This window comes from Chiloscyllium plagiosum, unplaced genomic scaffold (assembly GCF_037043375.1).
Source record: "Chiloscyllium plagiosum isolate Xiang-an unplaced genomic scaffold, Cpla_swu_hap1 HiC_scaffold_7, whole genome shotgun sequence".
NCBI lineage: Eukaryota > Metazoa > Chordata > Chondrichthyes > Orectolobiformes > Hemiscylliidae > Chiloscyllium > Chiloscyllium plagiosum.
The window spans coordinates 118,216,884-118,237,986 of NW_028270145.1; the positions used below are offsets into that span (position 1 = coordinate 118,216,884).

Consider the following 21,103-nt stretch of genomic DNA (forward strand, 5'->3'; position numbering starts at 1 on the left):
CACACACAATCACACTCACACACACACATACTCACACGCACACACTCACACACACACTCAGACCTGCACACATTCACACACACACTCTCAGACACGCACACACTCGCACACACACATACTCACACAGACACACACACAGACACACACTCACACACGCAAACACATACTCACACACACACACACATACTCACAAACACACACACACATACTTACACACACTCACACACACATAGACACACACACCCACACACTCACGCACACACTCTCACACACACTCTCACACACACACTCACACAGACACACACAGACACACATAGACACACACACACTCACACGCACACATACTGAAACACACAGACACACATACTCACAATCACACACACTCACACACACACACACACACACTCACCCACACACTCACACACACATACTCACACTCACACACACACTCACACAGACATACACACACTCTCACACAGACACACACATTAACACAGATACACACTCACTCATACACACAGACAAACACACTCAGGCACACACAAAAAGACACACACACAGACACAAACACTCACACAGACACACACTCACACACGCTCACTCACACAGACAGACACAGGCACACACACACTCACAAACACACTCACACAGACACTCACATAGACACACATTCACACAGACACACTTTCACACGGACGCACAGACACGCACACACTTACACAGACACACACACACATTCCCACAGACACACATGCACACACACAGATACATACACTCTCTCTCACACACACAGACACACACACAAACACACTCAAACACACCCACTCAAACACACAAAAAGACACACAGACACACACACACTCTCAGACAGGCAGACACACTCACACACACAGACACACACACTCACACAGACACACACACACACACACAGACACACACACACACTCACACAGACACACACACACTCTCACACAAACACACACACACTCTCACACAAACACACACATTCACACAGATACACACACACACATACTCACGCACTCAAACACACTCGCACAGACAAATACACACTCATACACACTCACACACACATACTCACAAACACTCACACACACACACTCACACACACACCCTCACACACACATAGACACACACACATTCACACACACTCACCCACACACATACTCACACACACACACACAAACCCACACAGACACACACACACACACTCACACAGACACACACACAGACACAAATACTCACACAGACACACACTCACACAGACAGACACAGACACATACACACTCACACACACACACACTCACAGAGACACACACACAGACACACACTCACACACTCACACACACACACAGACACACACACACACTCACACAGACACACACACACACACTCACACAGACACACATTCACACGGACACACACACTCACACAGACACACACACATTCACACAGACACACACACTCACACACACAGATACACACGCACACTCACACAGATACACACACACACACTCACACACACCCACTCAAACACATAGACACACAGACACGCACACACACTCTCACACCGACACACACACAGACACACACACACACTCACACAGACACACACACACTCACACAAACACACACATTCACACAGATACACACTCACTCAGATACACACAGACAAACACACTCAGGCACACACACACACAGACACAAACACTCACACAGGCACACACTCACACACGCACACTCACACAGACAGACACAGGCACACACACACTCACACTCACAGAGACACACATTCACATACACACAGACAAACACACTCAGGCACACACACACACAGACACAAACACTCACACAGGCACACACTCACACACGCACACTCACACAGACAGACACACACACACTCACACAGACACACACACAGACACACACACACACACACTCACACACACACTCACACAGACACACATTCTCACGGACACACAGACACACACTCACACATACACACACATATTCACACAGACACACACACTCACACAGATGCACACAGTCACACACACACACTCACACAGACACACACACAGACACACACACAAACACACTCACACACACACACTCAAACACACAGACACCCAGACACACACACAGACACGCACACACACTCTCACACAGACACACTCACACACACACGCTCACACACACACATACTCACACTCACACACTCACAAACACACACTCTCAGACACGCACACACTCGCACACACACATACTCACACATACACAAACATATATTTACACAGACACACATACACACACATGCTCACACACACTCACAAACACATAGACACACCCACCAACACACTCACACACACACTCTCACACACACACACTCACACAGACACACACAGACACTCACACACACACATACTGAAACACACACACACATACTCACAATCACACACACACACACACTCACACACACACATACTCACACTCACACACACACTCACACAGACACACATTCACACGGACACACAGACACACACTCACACATACACACATACACACACATATTCACACAGACACACACACACAGATAGACACGCACACACAGAGATACACACAGTCACACACACACTCACACAGACAATCACACAGACACACACACAAACACACACACAAACACACTCACACACACACACACTCACACACACCCACTCAAACACACAGACACCCAGACACACACACAGACACGCACACACACTCTCACACAGACACACACACAGACAGACACACACTCACACAGACACACTCACACACACACACACTCATACACACACACATACTCACACACGCACACACTCACAAACACACACTCTCAGACACGCACACACTCGCACACACACATACTCACACATACTCACACAAACACATATTTACACAGACACACATACACACACATGCTCACACACACTCACACACACACTCACACACACACATACACACACACACTCACACAGATACACACACACAAACTCACATACACACACACATGCTCACACACACTCACACGCACACGCACACACTCACTCTTGCTCACACACACACTCTCACACACACATACATACACACACAGACTCACACACACACATACATACTCACACACATACTCTCACACACATACACTCACACACATACTCTCACACACACACTAACACAGACACATGCACACAAACTCACATGCGCACACAGACACACACACTCACACACACAGATACACACGCACACTCACACAGATACACACACACACACTCACACACACCCACTCAAACACATAGACACACAGACACGCACACACACTCTCACACCGACACACACACAGACACACACACACACTCACACAGACACACACACACTCACACAAACACACACATTCACACAGATACACACTCACTCAGATACACACAGACAAACACACTCAGGCACACACACACACAGACACAAACACTCACACAGGCACACACTCACACACGCACACTCACACAGACAGACACAGGCACACACACACACTCACACACACACTCACAGAGACACACATTCACACGGACACACAGACACTCACACACACACTCACACAGACACACTCACACACACAGATACACACGCACACTCACACAGATACACACACATACTCACACACACCCACTCAAACACATAGACACCCATACACACACACAGACACTCACACACACTCTCACACCGACACACACACTTACACAGACACACACACACAGACAGACAGACACACACACGTACACACTCACACACACACATACTCTCACACACACACACTCTCACAAAGACACACACATTCACACAGATACACACTCACTCAGATACACACAAACACACTCTGGCACACACACACACACACTCACACAGACACACACACAGACACACACAAAAAGACACACACACAGACGCAAATACTCACACAGACACACACTCACACACGCACACTCACACAGACAGACACAGACACACACACACACACACAGACACACACACTCACACACACACACAGACAAACACACTCACACACACACTCACACACACACACTCAAACACACAGACACCCAGACACACACACAGACACGCACACACACTCTCACACAGACACACACACAGACAGACACACACTCACACAGACACACTCACACACACACACACTCATACACACACACATACTCACACACGCACACACTCACAAACACACACTCTCAGACACGCACATACTCGCACACACACATACTCACACATACTCACACAAACACATATTTACACAGACACACATACACACACATGCTCACACACACTCACACACACACATACACACACACACTCACACAGATACACACACACAAACTCACATACACACACACATGCTCACACACACACACGCACACGCACACACTCACTCTTGCTCACACACACACACTCACACACACATACATACACACACAGACTCACACACACACATACATACTCACACACATACTCTCACACACATACACTCACACACATACTCTCACACACACACTAACACAGACACACGCACACAAACTCACATGCGCACACAGACACACACACTCACACACACAGATACACACGCACACTCACACAGATACACACTCACACACTCACACACACCCACTCAAACACATAGACACACAGACACGCACACACACTCTCACACCGACACACACACAGACACACACACACACTCACACAGACACACACACACTCACACAAACACACACATTCACACAGATACACACTCACTCAGATACACACAGACAAACACACTCAGGCACACACACACACACAGACACTCACACAGGCACACACTCACACACGCACACTCACACAGACAGACACAGGCACACACACACCGATACACACACATACTCACACACACCCACTCAAACACATAGACACCCATACACACACACAGACACTCACACACACTCTCACACCGACACACACACTTACACAGACACACACACACAGACAGACAGACACACACACGTACACACTCACACACACACATACTCTCACACACACACACTCTCACAAAGACACACACATTCACACAGATACACACTCACTCAGATACACACAAACACACTCTGGCACACACACACACACACTCACACAGACACACACACAGACACACACAAAAAGACACACACACAGACGCAAATACTCACACAGACACACACTCACACACGCACACTCACACAGACAGACACAGACACACACACACTCACACACACACACAGACACACACACTCACACAGACACACACACAGACACACACACACACTCACACACACACACACTCACACACACACTCACACAGACACACATTCTCACGGACACACAGACACACACTCACACATACACACACATATTCACACAGACACACACACACAGATAGACACGCACACTCACACAGATGCACACAGCCACACACACACACTCACACAGACACACACACACAGACACACACACAAACACACTCACACACACACACACTCACACACACACACTCAAACACACAGATACCCTGACACACACACAGACACGCACACACACTCTCACACAGACACACTCACACACACACGCTCACACACACACATACTCACACTCACACACTCACAAACACACACTCTCAGACACGCACACACTCGCACACACACATACTCACACATACACAAACACATATTTACACAGACACACATACACACACATGCTCACACACACTCACAAACACATAGACACACCCACCAACACACTCACACACACACTCTCACACACACACTCACACAGACACACACAGACACACACAGACACTCACACACACAAATACTGAAACACACACACACATACTCACAATCACACACACACACACACTCACACACACACATACTCACACTCACACACACACTCACACATACACACATTCACACGGACACACAGACACACACTCACACATACACACATACACACACATATTCACACAGACACACACACACAGATAGACACGCACACACAGAGATACACACAGTCACACACACACTCACACAGACACTCACACAGACACACACACAAACACACACACAAACACACTCACACACACACTCACACACACACACTCAAACACACAGACACCCAGACACACACACAGACACGCACACACACTCTCACACAGACACACACACAGACAGACACACACTCACACAGACACACTCACACACACACACACTCATACACACACACATACTCACACACGCACACACTCACAAACACACACTCTCAGACACGCACACACTCGCACACACACATACTCACACATACTCACACAAACACATATTTACACAGACACACATACACACACATGCTCACACACACTCACACACACACATACACACACACACTCACACAGATACACACACACAAACTCACATACACACACACATGCTCACACACACTCACACGCACACGCACACACTCACTCTTGCTCACACACACACACTCACACACACATACATACACACACAGACTCACACACACACATACATACTCACACACATACTCTCACACACATACACTCACACACATACTCTCACACACACACTAACACAGACACACGCACACAAACTCACATGCGCACACACACATGCTCACACACACACACACTCACGCAGACACACACAAAAAGACACACACACAAACACTCACACAGACACACACACACACACACACACACTCACACGGACACACACAGACACACACACTCACACACTCACACACACTCACACAGACACACAGAGACACACTCACACACACATGCATACTCACACACACATACACACACACAGACTCACACACATACTCACACTCACACACACACACATACTCACACACACACATTCACACAGACACACACACACACTCACACAGACACACACACACATGCTCACACACACACACACACTCACGCAGAAACACACACAGACACACACAAAAAGACACACACACAAACACACACTCACACACACTCACGCAGACACACACACAGACACACACAAAAAGACACACACACAAACACTCACACAGACACACACACACACACACACTCACACGGACACACACAGACACACACACTCACACACTCACACACACTCACACAGACACACAGAGACACACTCACACACACATGCATACTCACACACACACATACACACACACAGACTCACACACATACTCACACTCACACACACACATACTCACACACACACATTCACACAGACACACACACACACTCACACAGGCACACACACACATGCTCACACACACTCACACACACACTCACGCAGAAACACACACAGACACACACAAAAAGACACACACACAAACACACACTCACACACACACTCACGGACACACACAGACACACACACACTCACACACTCACACACACTCACACAGACATACACAGACAGACACACGCACACAGACACTCACACACATACTCACACTCACAAACACACATGCACACATTCACACACACACTCACACATACTCACATAGACACACACACTCACACATACAAACACATACTCACACACACACTCATGGACACACACAGACACACACACACAAACACACACTCACACACACACTCACACAGACATACACACTCACGCAGACACTCACACTCACACAGACACACACACTCACACAAACACACACAATCACACTCACATACTCGCACGCACACACTCACACACACACTCACACACTCAGACCTGCACACATTCACACACACACTCTCAGACACGCACACACTCGCACACACACATACTCACACAGACACACACAGAGACACACACTCACACACGCAAACACATACTCACACACACACATACTCACAAACACACACACACATACTTACACACACTCACACACACATAGACACACACACCCACACACTCACGCACACACTCTCACACACACACTCACACAGACACACACAGACACACATAGACACACACACACTCACACGCACACATACTGAAACACACAGACACACATACTCACAATCACACACACTCACACACACACACTCACACACACACACACACACTCACCCACACACTCACACACACATACTCACACTCACACACACACTCACACAGACATACACACACTCTCACACAGACACACACATTAACACAGATACACACTCACTCATACACACAGACAAACACACTCAGGCACACACAAAAAGACACACACACAGACACAAACACTCACACAGACACACACTCACACACGCGCACTCACACAGACAGACACAGGCACACACACACTCACAAACACACTCACACAGACACTCACATAGACACACATTCACACAGACACACATTCACACGGACACACAGAGACGCACACACTTACACAGACACACACACACATTCACACAGACACACATGCACACACACACAGATACATACACTCTCTCACACACACACAGACACACACACAAACACACTCACACACACCCACTCAAACACACAAAAAGACACACAGACACACACACACTCTCACACAGGCAGACACACTCACACACACAGACACACACACTCACACAGACACACACACACACACAGACACACACACACACTCACACAGACACACACACACTCTCACACAAACACACACATTCACACAGATACACACACAAATACTCACGCACTCACACACACTCGCACAGACAAATACACACTCATACACACTCACACACACATACTCACAAACACTCACACACACACTCACACACACACACTCACACACACATAGACACACACACATTCACACACACTCACCCACACACATACTCACACACACACACACAAACTCACACAGACACACACACACACACTCACACAGACACACACACAGACACAAATACTCACACAGACACACACTCACACAGACAGACACAGACACATACACACTCACACACACACACTCACACAGACACTCACACAGACACACACACTCACAGAGACACACACACAGACACACACACTCACACACACACACAGACACACACACACACACTCACACAGACACACATTCACACGGACACACACACTCACACAGACACACACACATTCACACAGACACACACACTCACACACACAGATACACACGCACACTCACACAGATACACACACACACACTCACACACACCCACTCAAACACATAGACACACAGACACACACACACACTCTCACACCGACACACACACAGACACACACACACACTCACACAGACACACACACACTCACACAAACACACACATTCACACAGGTACACACTCACTCAGATACACACAGACAAACACACTCAGGCACACACACACACAGACACAAACACTCACACAGGCACACACTCACACACGCACACTCACACAGACAGACACAGGCACACACACACACACTCACACACACACTCACACACACACACACAGAGACACACTCACACACACTCGCACAGACACACATTCACACGGACACACAGACACACACACATTCACAGACACACATACTCACACACACACACTCACACAGTCACACTCACAGACACACACACAAAGACACTCACACACACCCACTCAAACCCTGTCAATCCGGAATTGCCTGTGGAGCAGACTCGATGGGCTGAATGGCTGCCTTCGGCTCCTATCCCTCCCGGCCTTATCATGAAGGAGAGAGCAGTCGCAGCGGCTGGACGATGATGGTGAGGGGCTGGAGGAGGGTGGAGGGGTCACCGTGTTAAAGCCTGCAGCCAGGGTGGGAATAATGAGGAGGGAATGGGACAGCTACAGGGAGGGAGATGGTGAGTTAGAAAGGAGCTTTTTTTCCGATTGAAAGTGGATAATTATTTGGACAAAAATATCGTGCAAGGGTGTAGGGAGAAACCAGCGGATTGACACCAGGTAATGACACTCATTTGAAGAGGTAGGGAAGATAGGATGGGCCGAATGGCATCCTGCTACACCAGAACAATTCGCCAATTCCGGATTGACAGGGTCTGAAAGCTGATCGGAAGGTTTCAACCGTGGATCAGAGGAAAGGTTGGTAAGGAGTGAGGAAATAAAAACCCACCCAAGGATTAGGATAAGGAACCAGCAGAATTTTAGTTTCCAATTTGGAGTACTGTGGGGAAAAGCTTGATTATTTTTGGAGAAGAATGGGGGGCAGCATCAGTGTTTGGACAGTGATAGCCACTGACATGATCAGCCCCCGTCCGGGAATGGGGAGGGGTGGGAATCTGATTGAGGCTACAGGAGGTGGGTGCTGTGAGGAAGGTGGGCCCAGAGATGGAGGGGAGGGGACAGAATCAGAGGGAACTTCTAGAGGGATGGGAGCTCAAGGCTAAAACCAGGATGTGCTGGGGAAAGCAGGGACATGGCAGAGACAGGTGATCCCAGGAACCCTCACACTCATAGCTGGAGGTGAGGGTGGAGGAGGCGAGGAAGGGGATTAGCTTGGAGTCAGGAATAAAAGCGAGGGCTGGGTGTCTCCAGTAACAAAGTGAGATCGGACATGAGACAGCAAAACTCCTCAGTCAAATCAGGAGACAGGCTTCTCCGCCAAAGGCCAGATTAACTTTCACTGCGAGAGCTCACGTTGGGCTGTGGTGATTGAGAACATTAATTGGCCTCTGCTGGGGGACGGTGGGGTGGGAGGGGGAGGTGAAGGTGTACGGGAGGGTCGCACTTGAGAACGTTAATCCTTCCTGAGTTCACTCAGCCTCAGTCTGACTGTGTCATTCAATCAATGAAAAGGAGAGAGAGAGAGATTCGGTTTCTCAAAGGGATTCGCTGTTGAAAATGCAGCCACTGCTTTAGTACACGACAGCACAGGAGACTGTACAGCCCATCCAGTTTGTACTAGCCCGCTGATTGATCCAACCCAGTTTAGCCTAGGAACTGAATCCCCTTCAGGAATTCATAGGAGTTCCTGTTCAACATCCTTCCAGTAGACACCTCATTGCTGTCCCCCTGACTCACTGCTGTCCCCCTGACTCACTGCTGTCCCCCTGACTCACTGCTGAAGAGTTTTTCGCCTCAACTCACCTCCAATTCTTCTCTCAGTTATCTTTGATCTGTCTCTTTCTCATTACCACACTCTCTCCTGTCACTCTCTCCTGTCACTCTCTCCTGTCACTCTCTCCTGTCACTCTCTCCTGTCACTCTCTCCTGTCACTCTCTCCTGTCACTCTCTCCTGTCACTCTCTCCTGTCACTCTCTCCCTACTGGAGCAACAATAGACGCCATCACTGATTATATTCACTCCTGAGGCACTGCGTCGCTGGCTGGGCCCAGTATTTATTACCCATCCCTAGATGCCCCTTGAGAAAGTAGGGGTGAGCTGCTGCAGTCCAGGGTGGCTCAGTGGTCAGCACTGCTGCCTCACATCACCAGGGACCCGGGTTCGATTACAGCCTCGGCTGACTCTCTGTGTGGAGTTTGCACATTCTCCCCATGTCTGCGTGGGTTTCCTCCAGGTGCTCCGGTTTCCTCCCACAGCCCAAAGATAGTGGCTTAGCTGTGGGATTATGGGTATGGGGAGGAGGGGGTTGCTCTTCAGAGGGTCAGTGTAGAATCAATGGGTTGAATGGCCTCTATCTACACTGTAGGGATTCTATATGCTTTAGGTAGACCCACAATGCCACTGGGGAGGAGATATTCCAGGATTTCCACCCCGGACTGGTGATATATTGGTGAGTGACTTGGATTTGCTGATGACTGACAGAGAGACTGACAGACATGAGGGTGAGTTTTCTTCCTGGATACAGGAAATGTACAGCTCCATTTCCCCACGATGAAAATGTGATGTTTTTTCTCTGCCAACTGAAAAGTGCCACTTCACACTTTAAGTCCACGTGTTAATTACACAAAGATGTCATAATGGTAATCACCTTGGAAGTAGGCACTGGAGATGGCCCAGTGGTCATTTAATCGAGACAATTAATCCAGAAGCCCACCTCATATTCGGGGAAACCCGGTTCAAATCTCACCACAGCAGAATAAAAACTCAATTCGAAATATCTTGAATTAAGAATCTACCAAAGATTATGAAACTATTATTGATTGTGGATTGTCAGAAAAAACCTCACCTGGTTCACCAATGTCCTTCAGGGAAAGAAATCTGCCACCCTTACCCAGTCTGGTCTACACGTGACTCCAGACCCACAGTGATGTGGTTGACTCTCAGTCACCCTCTGAAAAGGTGCAGTAAGCCACTCAGTTATACCAATCACTACAAAGTCTCAAAGAAATGAAACTGGACGGATCACCTGGCATCGACCCAGGAACCGGAAAAGACAGCAGCAGAAACATCCCTGTCTGAGCCTGCAGTGTCCTCCTCACTGCCATCTGGGGTTAGTGCCAACATTGGGAGAGCTGTCTCACAGACTCATCCAGCAACAGCCTGATATAGTCATAGCGACAGAATCCTACCTTACAGACAATGTTCCAGACCCCACCATCACCATCCCTGGATATGGCCTGTCCCACCGGCAGGACTGACCCAGCAGAGGGTCGGCTCAACGGGATACAGTCGGGAGGGAGTGGCCTCAGCATTGACTCTGGACCCCATGGGGTCTCATGGCTTCAGGTTAAACATGGGCAAGGAAACCTCCTGCTCATAATCACATCCCATCCATCCTTGGCTGATGAGTTGGTACTCCTTCATATTGAACAACACTTCGAGGAAGCACTGAGGGTGGCAAGATCACAGAGAGTCCTCTGGGTGGGGGATTTCACTGTCCCACCACCAAGAGTGGCTCAGCAGCAGCATTACTGATCGAGCTGGTCAGGTCCTTAAAGGACATCGCTGCTGGACTGGGTCTGGGACAGGTGGGAGGGAACCAACAAGGGGGAGAAACAGACTTGACCCCATCCTCACCAATCTGCCAGCTGCAGGTGTATCTGTCCCTGACCGTATCAGTTAGAGTGACCACCACACAGTCCTTGTGGAGACAAAGTCCCACCTTCACATTGAGAATATGTAGCACTATCACTATTGTGTGTGTGTGCACACGTGTGTGTATGTGTGAATGTGTGTGTGTCAGTGTGCAAGTGTGTGTGTGTGCGTTTGAGTGTATGAGTGCATGTGTGTGTGTGTGAGAGTGTGCTTGAGTGTGTGTGTCTAAGTGTGTGTGTGAGAGTGTGTGAGAGAGTGTGGTCTATTTTATGAGGGACGGTTGGACAGACTGATGTTTCGAGAGTGAGGAGTAACTGGATTGTCGTGTTTAAAATCCTGGATGGTCCTCACAAGGTGAACATGGAAAAGATGTTTCCTCTTGAGGGTCATAACCAAAATGTGGAGACACTGTTTTAAAATGAAGCATCACACCTTTAGGACAAAGATGGAGGGAGTTTTTTTTCACAAAGAGGGTTGTGAGATTTTGAAACTGTTTCAGAAAGAGGTCAGTTGGAGATATTGAATATTTTGGAGGTGGGCCTGCAGAGATTATTTTAGTCAGGGGAGTTGAGTGTTCTCAGGAATGGTGGGAATGATGGACCAGTTTTGACAGGGTCAATGTCTGCTCCTAATTTGTATGTTTGGCGGAACTATCCTTAGTGTGTCTCAGTTAGGTCTGTATGTGGAATGTAGTTGCAGCTTAAAGGCATCAATTAGCTCAGAATTCAGAGTGATGCCGGACTCAAAACGTTAACTGTTCCTCTCTCTCTACGAACACTGTCAGACCTGCTGAGTTTCTCCAGCACTGTCTGTGTCTGTGTTACAATTCATTCCTGTCTTGTGGTGAGCATTGGAAGATGGAATCCATTGGTCTGACTTTACCCCATTCTCACCATAATTTAGTTGCTGATCTTTGAGCTGACTGTTATGTGTCCCGAGCTGTTGTCTGAGCTTGTCTATATACCCTGAGTGCAGATGCTCGGACTGTTAGCCGTATTTGTGGGTACTCCCCCTTCCCACTGAGTGGAACTGGGTTTGAACCTGAGCCCAGTCAGTAATTCATGAGCAACATTTGTGACTCAGTTACAGTAACTGTACAGGAGCCAACCAGATGTTATAAATGATAATGAATTGTTCAGATAAATGGCTCTTCCCATTTTATGTTCTGTAGAGATATACTCAGTTAATCTGTCAGAAATCACTGGTTAACTCCAGCTGGGTATTGTGTTAAAAAAACCGAAGGAACTGTGGATGCTGGAAAAACTGACGCGAGAACAGAGATTGCTGGAAAAGCTCAGCACCTGAGGAGAGAGAAGGCAGAGTTAATGTTTCAGGTCTGGTACACGCTGATGGTAGTGAGGGAAAGGTTGGTTTTATGTGGAAGGGGGTAGTAGGAGCAAACGATAGGTGGGGATAGAGCCGACTGAGGGGGAACAACAGTTGGACAGAAAAAGGAGTGGGTCACAGCCAGCCTGGGAGAACGAGGGGCTTGTTCGCTTCCTGGCCCTGCCCTGCAGGAAGGAGGTGACCCCTTTGGAGATAGGACAGAGGAGAGTTATCAGAATGGGAGCAGGGGATCGGGACATCAGTGAATGGGGAGAGACTGGAGATACTGGGAACAGAGAAGATGAAGAGGAGTTTTAATTGAGATGTTCACAATTCCAGCAGGATTTTCCTGGAGTGAATAACTGATAGCTGACAGGATTGGTCAAAGGCCTGGTGTTGGTGGTGAAGAAGGGAGAATGTTTTCCCATGTGGGTCATTCTGATCAGGAATGCAGTGCCTGATAGAGCAGTGGAAACTGATTCCATGGGAGATGGAACCGAGTGGATCTTATTGAATATGAGTTCCCCGATTGGGGTTTGTTAACCTGGGCCAATCAGGGAGCTCTGGCTGACAGATATAAACCAGGGGGATTCAGACAGTCACCTCACTCTGGGGACTGGCTGGTCAGAGGCAACAGACCATTCACATCTTAATAAGGGCTGACTTCATGACGAGATACTAGTCTCTCTGCAGTTATTTCAGAAACTTTCCAAAGGGAATTAGCAGACAGTGTGGGACTCGATGCATCTTTCAAAGAGCGAGCAGAGAAACGATGAGCAGAATGGCCTTGTCCTGATGCTGCAGTAACAGGATCTTTCACTGACGCCCTATGCTTGCTGATCTCAATTCACTGTGACATAAGCTCCCTCCTGGGATTGACTTTGGTTTAATTTGACTCTGTGCAGTGCGTCATGGGGTCTGAGATTAAAGGAGATTTCCTCTCCTGGAGTGGGATGGTTGAGACAGCTGTGGCCCAGGGCAGGAGGAGGGGGGAGTGAAGCTGAGGGGCGGGGAGAATTGAGGCCCTTCCTCCTTCACTTCCATTTCCCTGGCAGCCTCCCCCTGTGCGCCCCCCTCCCCCTTCCCCAGTCCGGCTGTCAGTAATCGGGCGACCAGGGGGCAAAGTGAACATTGCCCAGGGCCCTCCCTGAATGCTGTGTTTCCACACTGCACCCCAGCACTCAGACCGAATGCTCTCTCCAGCTCATCGACATGATTTACAGAAACAGCCTCTTGGCCACACTTGCTGCCTATTTATTTTGGCTTCTGCTGAAGACTTGTTACCATGGGGAATGGATGTAGTTGGTCAACAGAAACATAATATTCCTTTGCACAGCCTGTGCTTATAGTGCAGCCACAGCAGATGGAGGGATTGTACCCAGCGCCCAACACTGTCCCTGCCATTACGCATACCCCCCCCGGGCTCCCCCCCGCCCCCTCCAGTGGACAGCATGGCCCACATTTCGGCTCCAGGCTGGTACCCTCCCCCCTCCTTGATCACAGAGTCCCACAAGCTGCCCCATGTGAACCCCACCAGCTGGTTCTGCTGGGCCTGGCGGATTATCAGATGGGGATTTATCACACTCACTGTGGTCACGGTCTCAGACACACCAGCAGACGCGGTAAGGATCCCAACAAGAAACCCGGAGGGACTGCAGCCTCTTTCCATTCGGTTCCCAGCAGCTCAGGCACGGCCCAGAACTGCTCAGTGCATTGCGGGAAGTCAATTCATATTTCACCGTGCGCCCAACTCAACGCCTCAACCACCGCATATCCCACAAACATTGACTCTCCTTCCATGTCCACTCAGCTACAAGTTGCAACATTCATAGAGGGAGCTTTGTATCTAACCCCGTGCTGTCCCTGTCCTGGGAGTGTTTGATGGGGGGGACAGTGTAGAGGCAGCTTTACTCTGTATCTAACCCCGTGCTGTCCCTGTCCTGGGAGTGTTTGATGGGGGGGACAGTGTAGAGGGAGCTTTACTCTGTATCTAACCCCGTGCTGTCCCTGTCCTGGGAGTGTTTGATGGGGGGGACAGTGTAGAGGGAGCTTTACTCTGTATCTAACCCCGTGCTGTCCCTGTCCTGGGAGTGTTTGGTGGGGACAGTGTAGAGTGAGCTTTACTCTGTATCTAACCCCGCGCTGTCCCTGTCCTGGGTGTGTTTGATGGGGTCAGTGTAGAGGGAGCTTTACTCTGTATCTAACCCCGTGCTGTCCCTGTCCTGGGAGGGTTTGATGGGGACAGTGTAGAGGGAGCTTTACTCTGTATCTAACCCCGTGCTGTCCCTGTCCTGGGAGTGTTCGATGGGGACAGTGTAGAGAGAGCTTTACTCTGGATCTAACCCCGTGCTGTCCCTGTCCTGGGAGTGTTTGATGGGGACAGTGTAGAGGGAGCTTTACTCTGTATCTAACCCCGTGCTGTCCCTGTCCTGTGTGTGCTTGATTGGGTCAGTGTAGAGAGAGCTCTACTCCGTTTCTACCCCTGTGCTGTCTCTGTCCCTGGGGAGTGTTTGATGGGGACAGTGTAGAGAGAGCTTTACTCTGTATCTAACGCTGTGCTGTCCCTGTCCTGGGAATGTTTGATGGGGACAGTATAGAGGGAGCTTTACTCTGTATCTAACCCTGTGCTGTCCCTGTCCTGGGAGTGTTTGATGGGGACAGTGTAGAGGGAGCTTTACTCTGTATCTACCCCGTGCTGTCCCTGTCCTGGGAGTGTTTGATGGGGGACAGTGTAGAGGAAGGTTTACTCTGTATCTAACCCCGTGCTGTCCCTGTCCTGGGAGTGTTTGATGGGGACAGTGTAGAGGGAGCTTTACTCTGTATCTAACCCCGTGCTGTCCCTGTCCTGAGTGTGTTTGATGGGTACAGTGTAGAGGGAGCTTTACTCTGTATCTACCCCGGGCTGTCCCTGTCCTGGGAGTGTTTGATGGGGGACAGTGTAGAGGAAGGTTTACTCTGTATCTAACCCCGTGCTGTCCCTGTCCTGGGAGTGTTTGATGGGGACAGTGTAGAGGGAGCTTTACTCTGTATCTAACCCCGTGCTGTCCCTGTCCTGGGAGTGTTTGATGGGGACAGTGTAGAGGGAGCTTTACTCTGTATCTAACCCCGTGCTGTCCCTGTCCTGAGTGTGTTTGATGGGTACAGTGTAGAGGGAGCTTTACTCTGTATCTACCCCGGGCTGTCCCTGTACTGGGAGTGTTTGATGGGGACAGTGTAGAGGGAGCTTTACTCTGTATCTAACCCTGTGCTGTCCCTGTCCTGGGCATGTTTGATGGGGGACAGTGTAGAGGAAGGTTTACTCTGTATCTAACCCCGTGCTGTCCCTGTCCTGAGTGTGTTTGATGGGAACAGTGTAGAGAGAGCTTTACTCTGTATCTAACCCTGTGCTGTCCTTGTCCTGGGCACGTTTGATGGGGGATAGTGTAGAGGAAGGTTTACTCTGTATCTAACCCCGTGCTTTCCCTGTCCTGGGAGTGTTTGATGGGGACAGTGTAGAGGGAGCTTTACTCTGCAGCTAACCCCATGCTTTCCCTGTCCTGGGAGTGTTTGATGGGGACAGTGTAGAGGAAGCTTTACTCTGTAGCTAACCCCGTGCTGTCCCTGTCCTGGGAGTGTTTAATGGGGACAGTGTAGAGGGAGCTTTACTCTGTATCTAACCCTGTGCTGTCCCTGTCCTGGGAGTGTTTGATGGGGACAGTGTAGAGGGAGCTTTACTCTGTATCTAACCCCGTGCTGTCCCTGTCCTGGGAGTGTTTGATGGGGACAGTGTAGAGGGAGCTTTACTCTGTATCTAACCCCGTGCTGTCTCTGTCCTGGGAGGGTTTGATGGGGACAGTGTAGAGGGAGCTTTACTCTGTATCTAACCCCGTGCTGTCTCTGTCCTGGGAGGGTTTGATGGGGACAGTGTAGAGGGAGCTTTACTCTGTATCTAACCCCGTGCTGTCCCTGTCCTGGGAGGGTTTGATGGGGACAGTGTAGAGGGAGCTTTACTCTGTATCTAACCCCGTGCTGTCCCTGTCCTGGGAGTGTTTGATGGGGACAGTGTAGAGGGAGCTTTACTCTGTATGTAACCCCGTGCTGTCCCTGTCCTCGGAGGGTTTGATGGGGACAGTGTTGGGGGAAGTTACCCATTGATGGGGAAGCTCCTATTAACATGAGACATCAAATGAGCCCCTTCGATAGGGGCAGTGATGGTGATGAAGGTTTAGTTTTTGGATATTTTGAATGTGAGTTTTGTCAGTGATTGTGAGCGATATATTTCTCTGAAGGTTTGTGGTTACATTTTACAGAATTGAAATTTCCGTTTCTGAGATAGGGATTGTGACTGGATCTGTTCGAAACGTCACCAGTGAGGTTGGAAATTCCCATTCATTGTTGGTATCAATCTTTGTCCCAGATTATGTTGTCGTACCGAAGTCACACAACACCAGGCTACAGTCTGATCGGTTGGTTTGAAATCACAAGCTTTTGGAACGCTGTCCCTTTGTCGGGTGAAATGGACGGAAGCGTACAGCTGTGTGAAGGGGCAGCGCTCTGAAAGCTTGTGATTTCTAATAAATATGTCGGACTATAACCTGGTGTCATGTGATGTCTGACCTTGTCCATCCCAATCCAACACCAGCACCTCCACATCATGGTTATGATATCAGCCAGGGAGGGTTCGGGTGTGGAAATGTCGCCAAATGGAAGATGAAAAAATAATTGGTAAGAGACTGTACATCCCAAAGTGTCAATGGCTGAACCTTCACAGACTCTAACAAACACCCACTCCCTCCCCCACCCACGCTCAGTAGCAGCAGTGTGTACCATCTACAAGATGCTCTGCAGAAACTCACTCAGACATCACCTCCCAAACCCACACCCACTTCCATCGAGAAGGACAAGGGCAGCAGAGATTTTCGTTTGGGAGGGAGGCAATGGCTTTGTGGCATTATTGCGAGACTACTAATCCAGAGACCCAGGGAATGTTCCGGGAACAGGGTTTCAAATCCGGCCAGGGCAGGTGGTGGAGTTTGACTCTGGAATTCAGAATCCAGCGATGACCCTGAAACCATTGTTGATTGTTGAGGGACAAACAGCTGCCAATCATAGGGCAGCGAAAGTCCACAACAGACCTCATGGGTCAGTGAGCACCTTTCCCACAGTACCCCATCACGGGGCATGGGTCAGGGCAGGGAATGTAACAGGTGGACTCAGCACCTGGCAAATACCACGTGGAGGAGGGAGGACGGTCACAGTGAGTATACGTGTGTATACAATCTCACGCCACTTCACTAAATCAACCCTAATTCATAAAAACAATATCAGCCTTTATTACCCGTCCCTAGTTGCCCCTTGAGAAGGTGGGGGTGAGCTGCCTTCTTGAACCGCTGCAGTCCATGTGCTGTGGGTAGACCCACAATGCCCTTAGGGAGGGAATTCCAGGATTCTGACCCAGTGACACTGAAGGAACGGCGATATATTTCCAAGTCAGGATGGTGAGGGGCTGGGAGGGGAACTTGCAGGGGGTGGTGTTCCCATGTATCTGCTGCCCTTGTCCTTCTCGATGGAAGTGGGTGTGGGTTTGGAAGGCGCTGTCTGAGGGTCTTTGGTGAGTTTCTGCAGTGCACCTTGTAGCTGGTACACACTGCTGCTACTGAGTGTGGGTGGGGGAGGGGGTGGGTGTTTGTGGGTGTGGGGCCAATCAAGCGGCTGCTTTGTCCTGGATGGTGTTGAGATTGTTGGGTGTTGTTGGAGCTGCTCACATCATCCAGTTGCACCAGCAAGAACAAACAGACACAAGCCAGGCTGTCCGAGTGTGTGTGATGGTGTGCCAACACGGTGCACACTCTCCCTGTGCCCAAACCCGCTCACTATACCCGATCCTGACCTGCATGATATGCCACCGAACCCTTGCTCCATCCTGGATGTCGCTGCTTGGGGTAATCCTGGAAAATAAAAGATCCCAAAAATTGATCAAAATACAATTCAAAATAATTAGTCCAAAGTTTTCAAACTTTTTTTAAACAGTTCTGTTCAATGATTCAAGCAGTGTAGTAACCGTGTAGTAACCGTGTAGTAACCGTGTAGTAACCGTGTAGTAACCGTGACAGCACAGAAGGAGCCCTTCAGCCCAGTGTAGATTGGAAAATGATGGTCAGAGCCTCTGCTGTTTCCTTCATTGTTTCACCAGCCGCCTGAGATCCATTTTCCCAAGATCTGGGGCGGGGGGGGGGGTTAGCAGGGCTGCTGAACACTCCCGCAATGTTTTCCCTGTCACAATCGATGTCCAACCCAATCAGCCACGGTCTCCTTCCTGAACACCAACACCACCACCATCCTTCCTGCTGCAGTACCACACAATCTTCATCCAGATGATTGACCACACCTTCTCGCTCACCCCCTGGTCTTCCGTCAGCCCGAGTCCGAAATCGAGCAAGACCGCAGAACGTTACAGCACTGAGGGGTTTAGGAGATCCGGTCCACGAATCACAAAAATCTCATATTCATATTCAGTGAGTAATAAGGAATGCTGGCCCTTATTCCAAATGGAATGGAGGGTAAAGGTAAGGAGGTTTTTTTAAATATTGTCAGTACTGGTCAGACCCCAGCTGGAATACTAAGAAGAGGTTTGGGGCCCACCTTATCTAAGGAAAGACAGACTGCCATTGGGGGCAGCCCAGAGAAGGTTCACTCGGCTGATCCCTGGAATGGAG

At 49.2% G+C, this 21,103-nt stretch overlaps 1 protein-coding gene across 2 annotated transcripts in view; it reads right to left on the minus strand.

Annotated features, from left to right (window-relative positions):
• Positions 1–21,103, minus strand: part of LOC148149685 (SPRY domain-containing protein 3-like) — a 1,210,740-nt gene that overhangs the window by 261,731 nt on the left and 927,906 nt on the right. For both annotated transcript variants that reach the window (XM_087988635.1, XM_087988636.1), the window contains exon 8: positions 20,278–20,335. In XM_087988635.1, the coding sequence (XP_087844761.1) occupies positions 20,278–20,335 (58 nt within the window). The remainder of the gene's footprint in view (positions 1–20,277; positions 20,336–21,103) is intronic.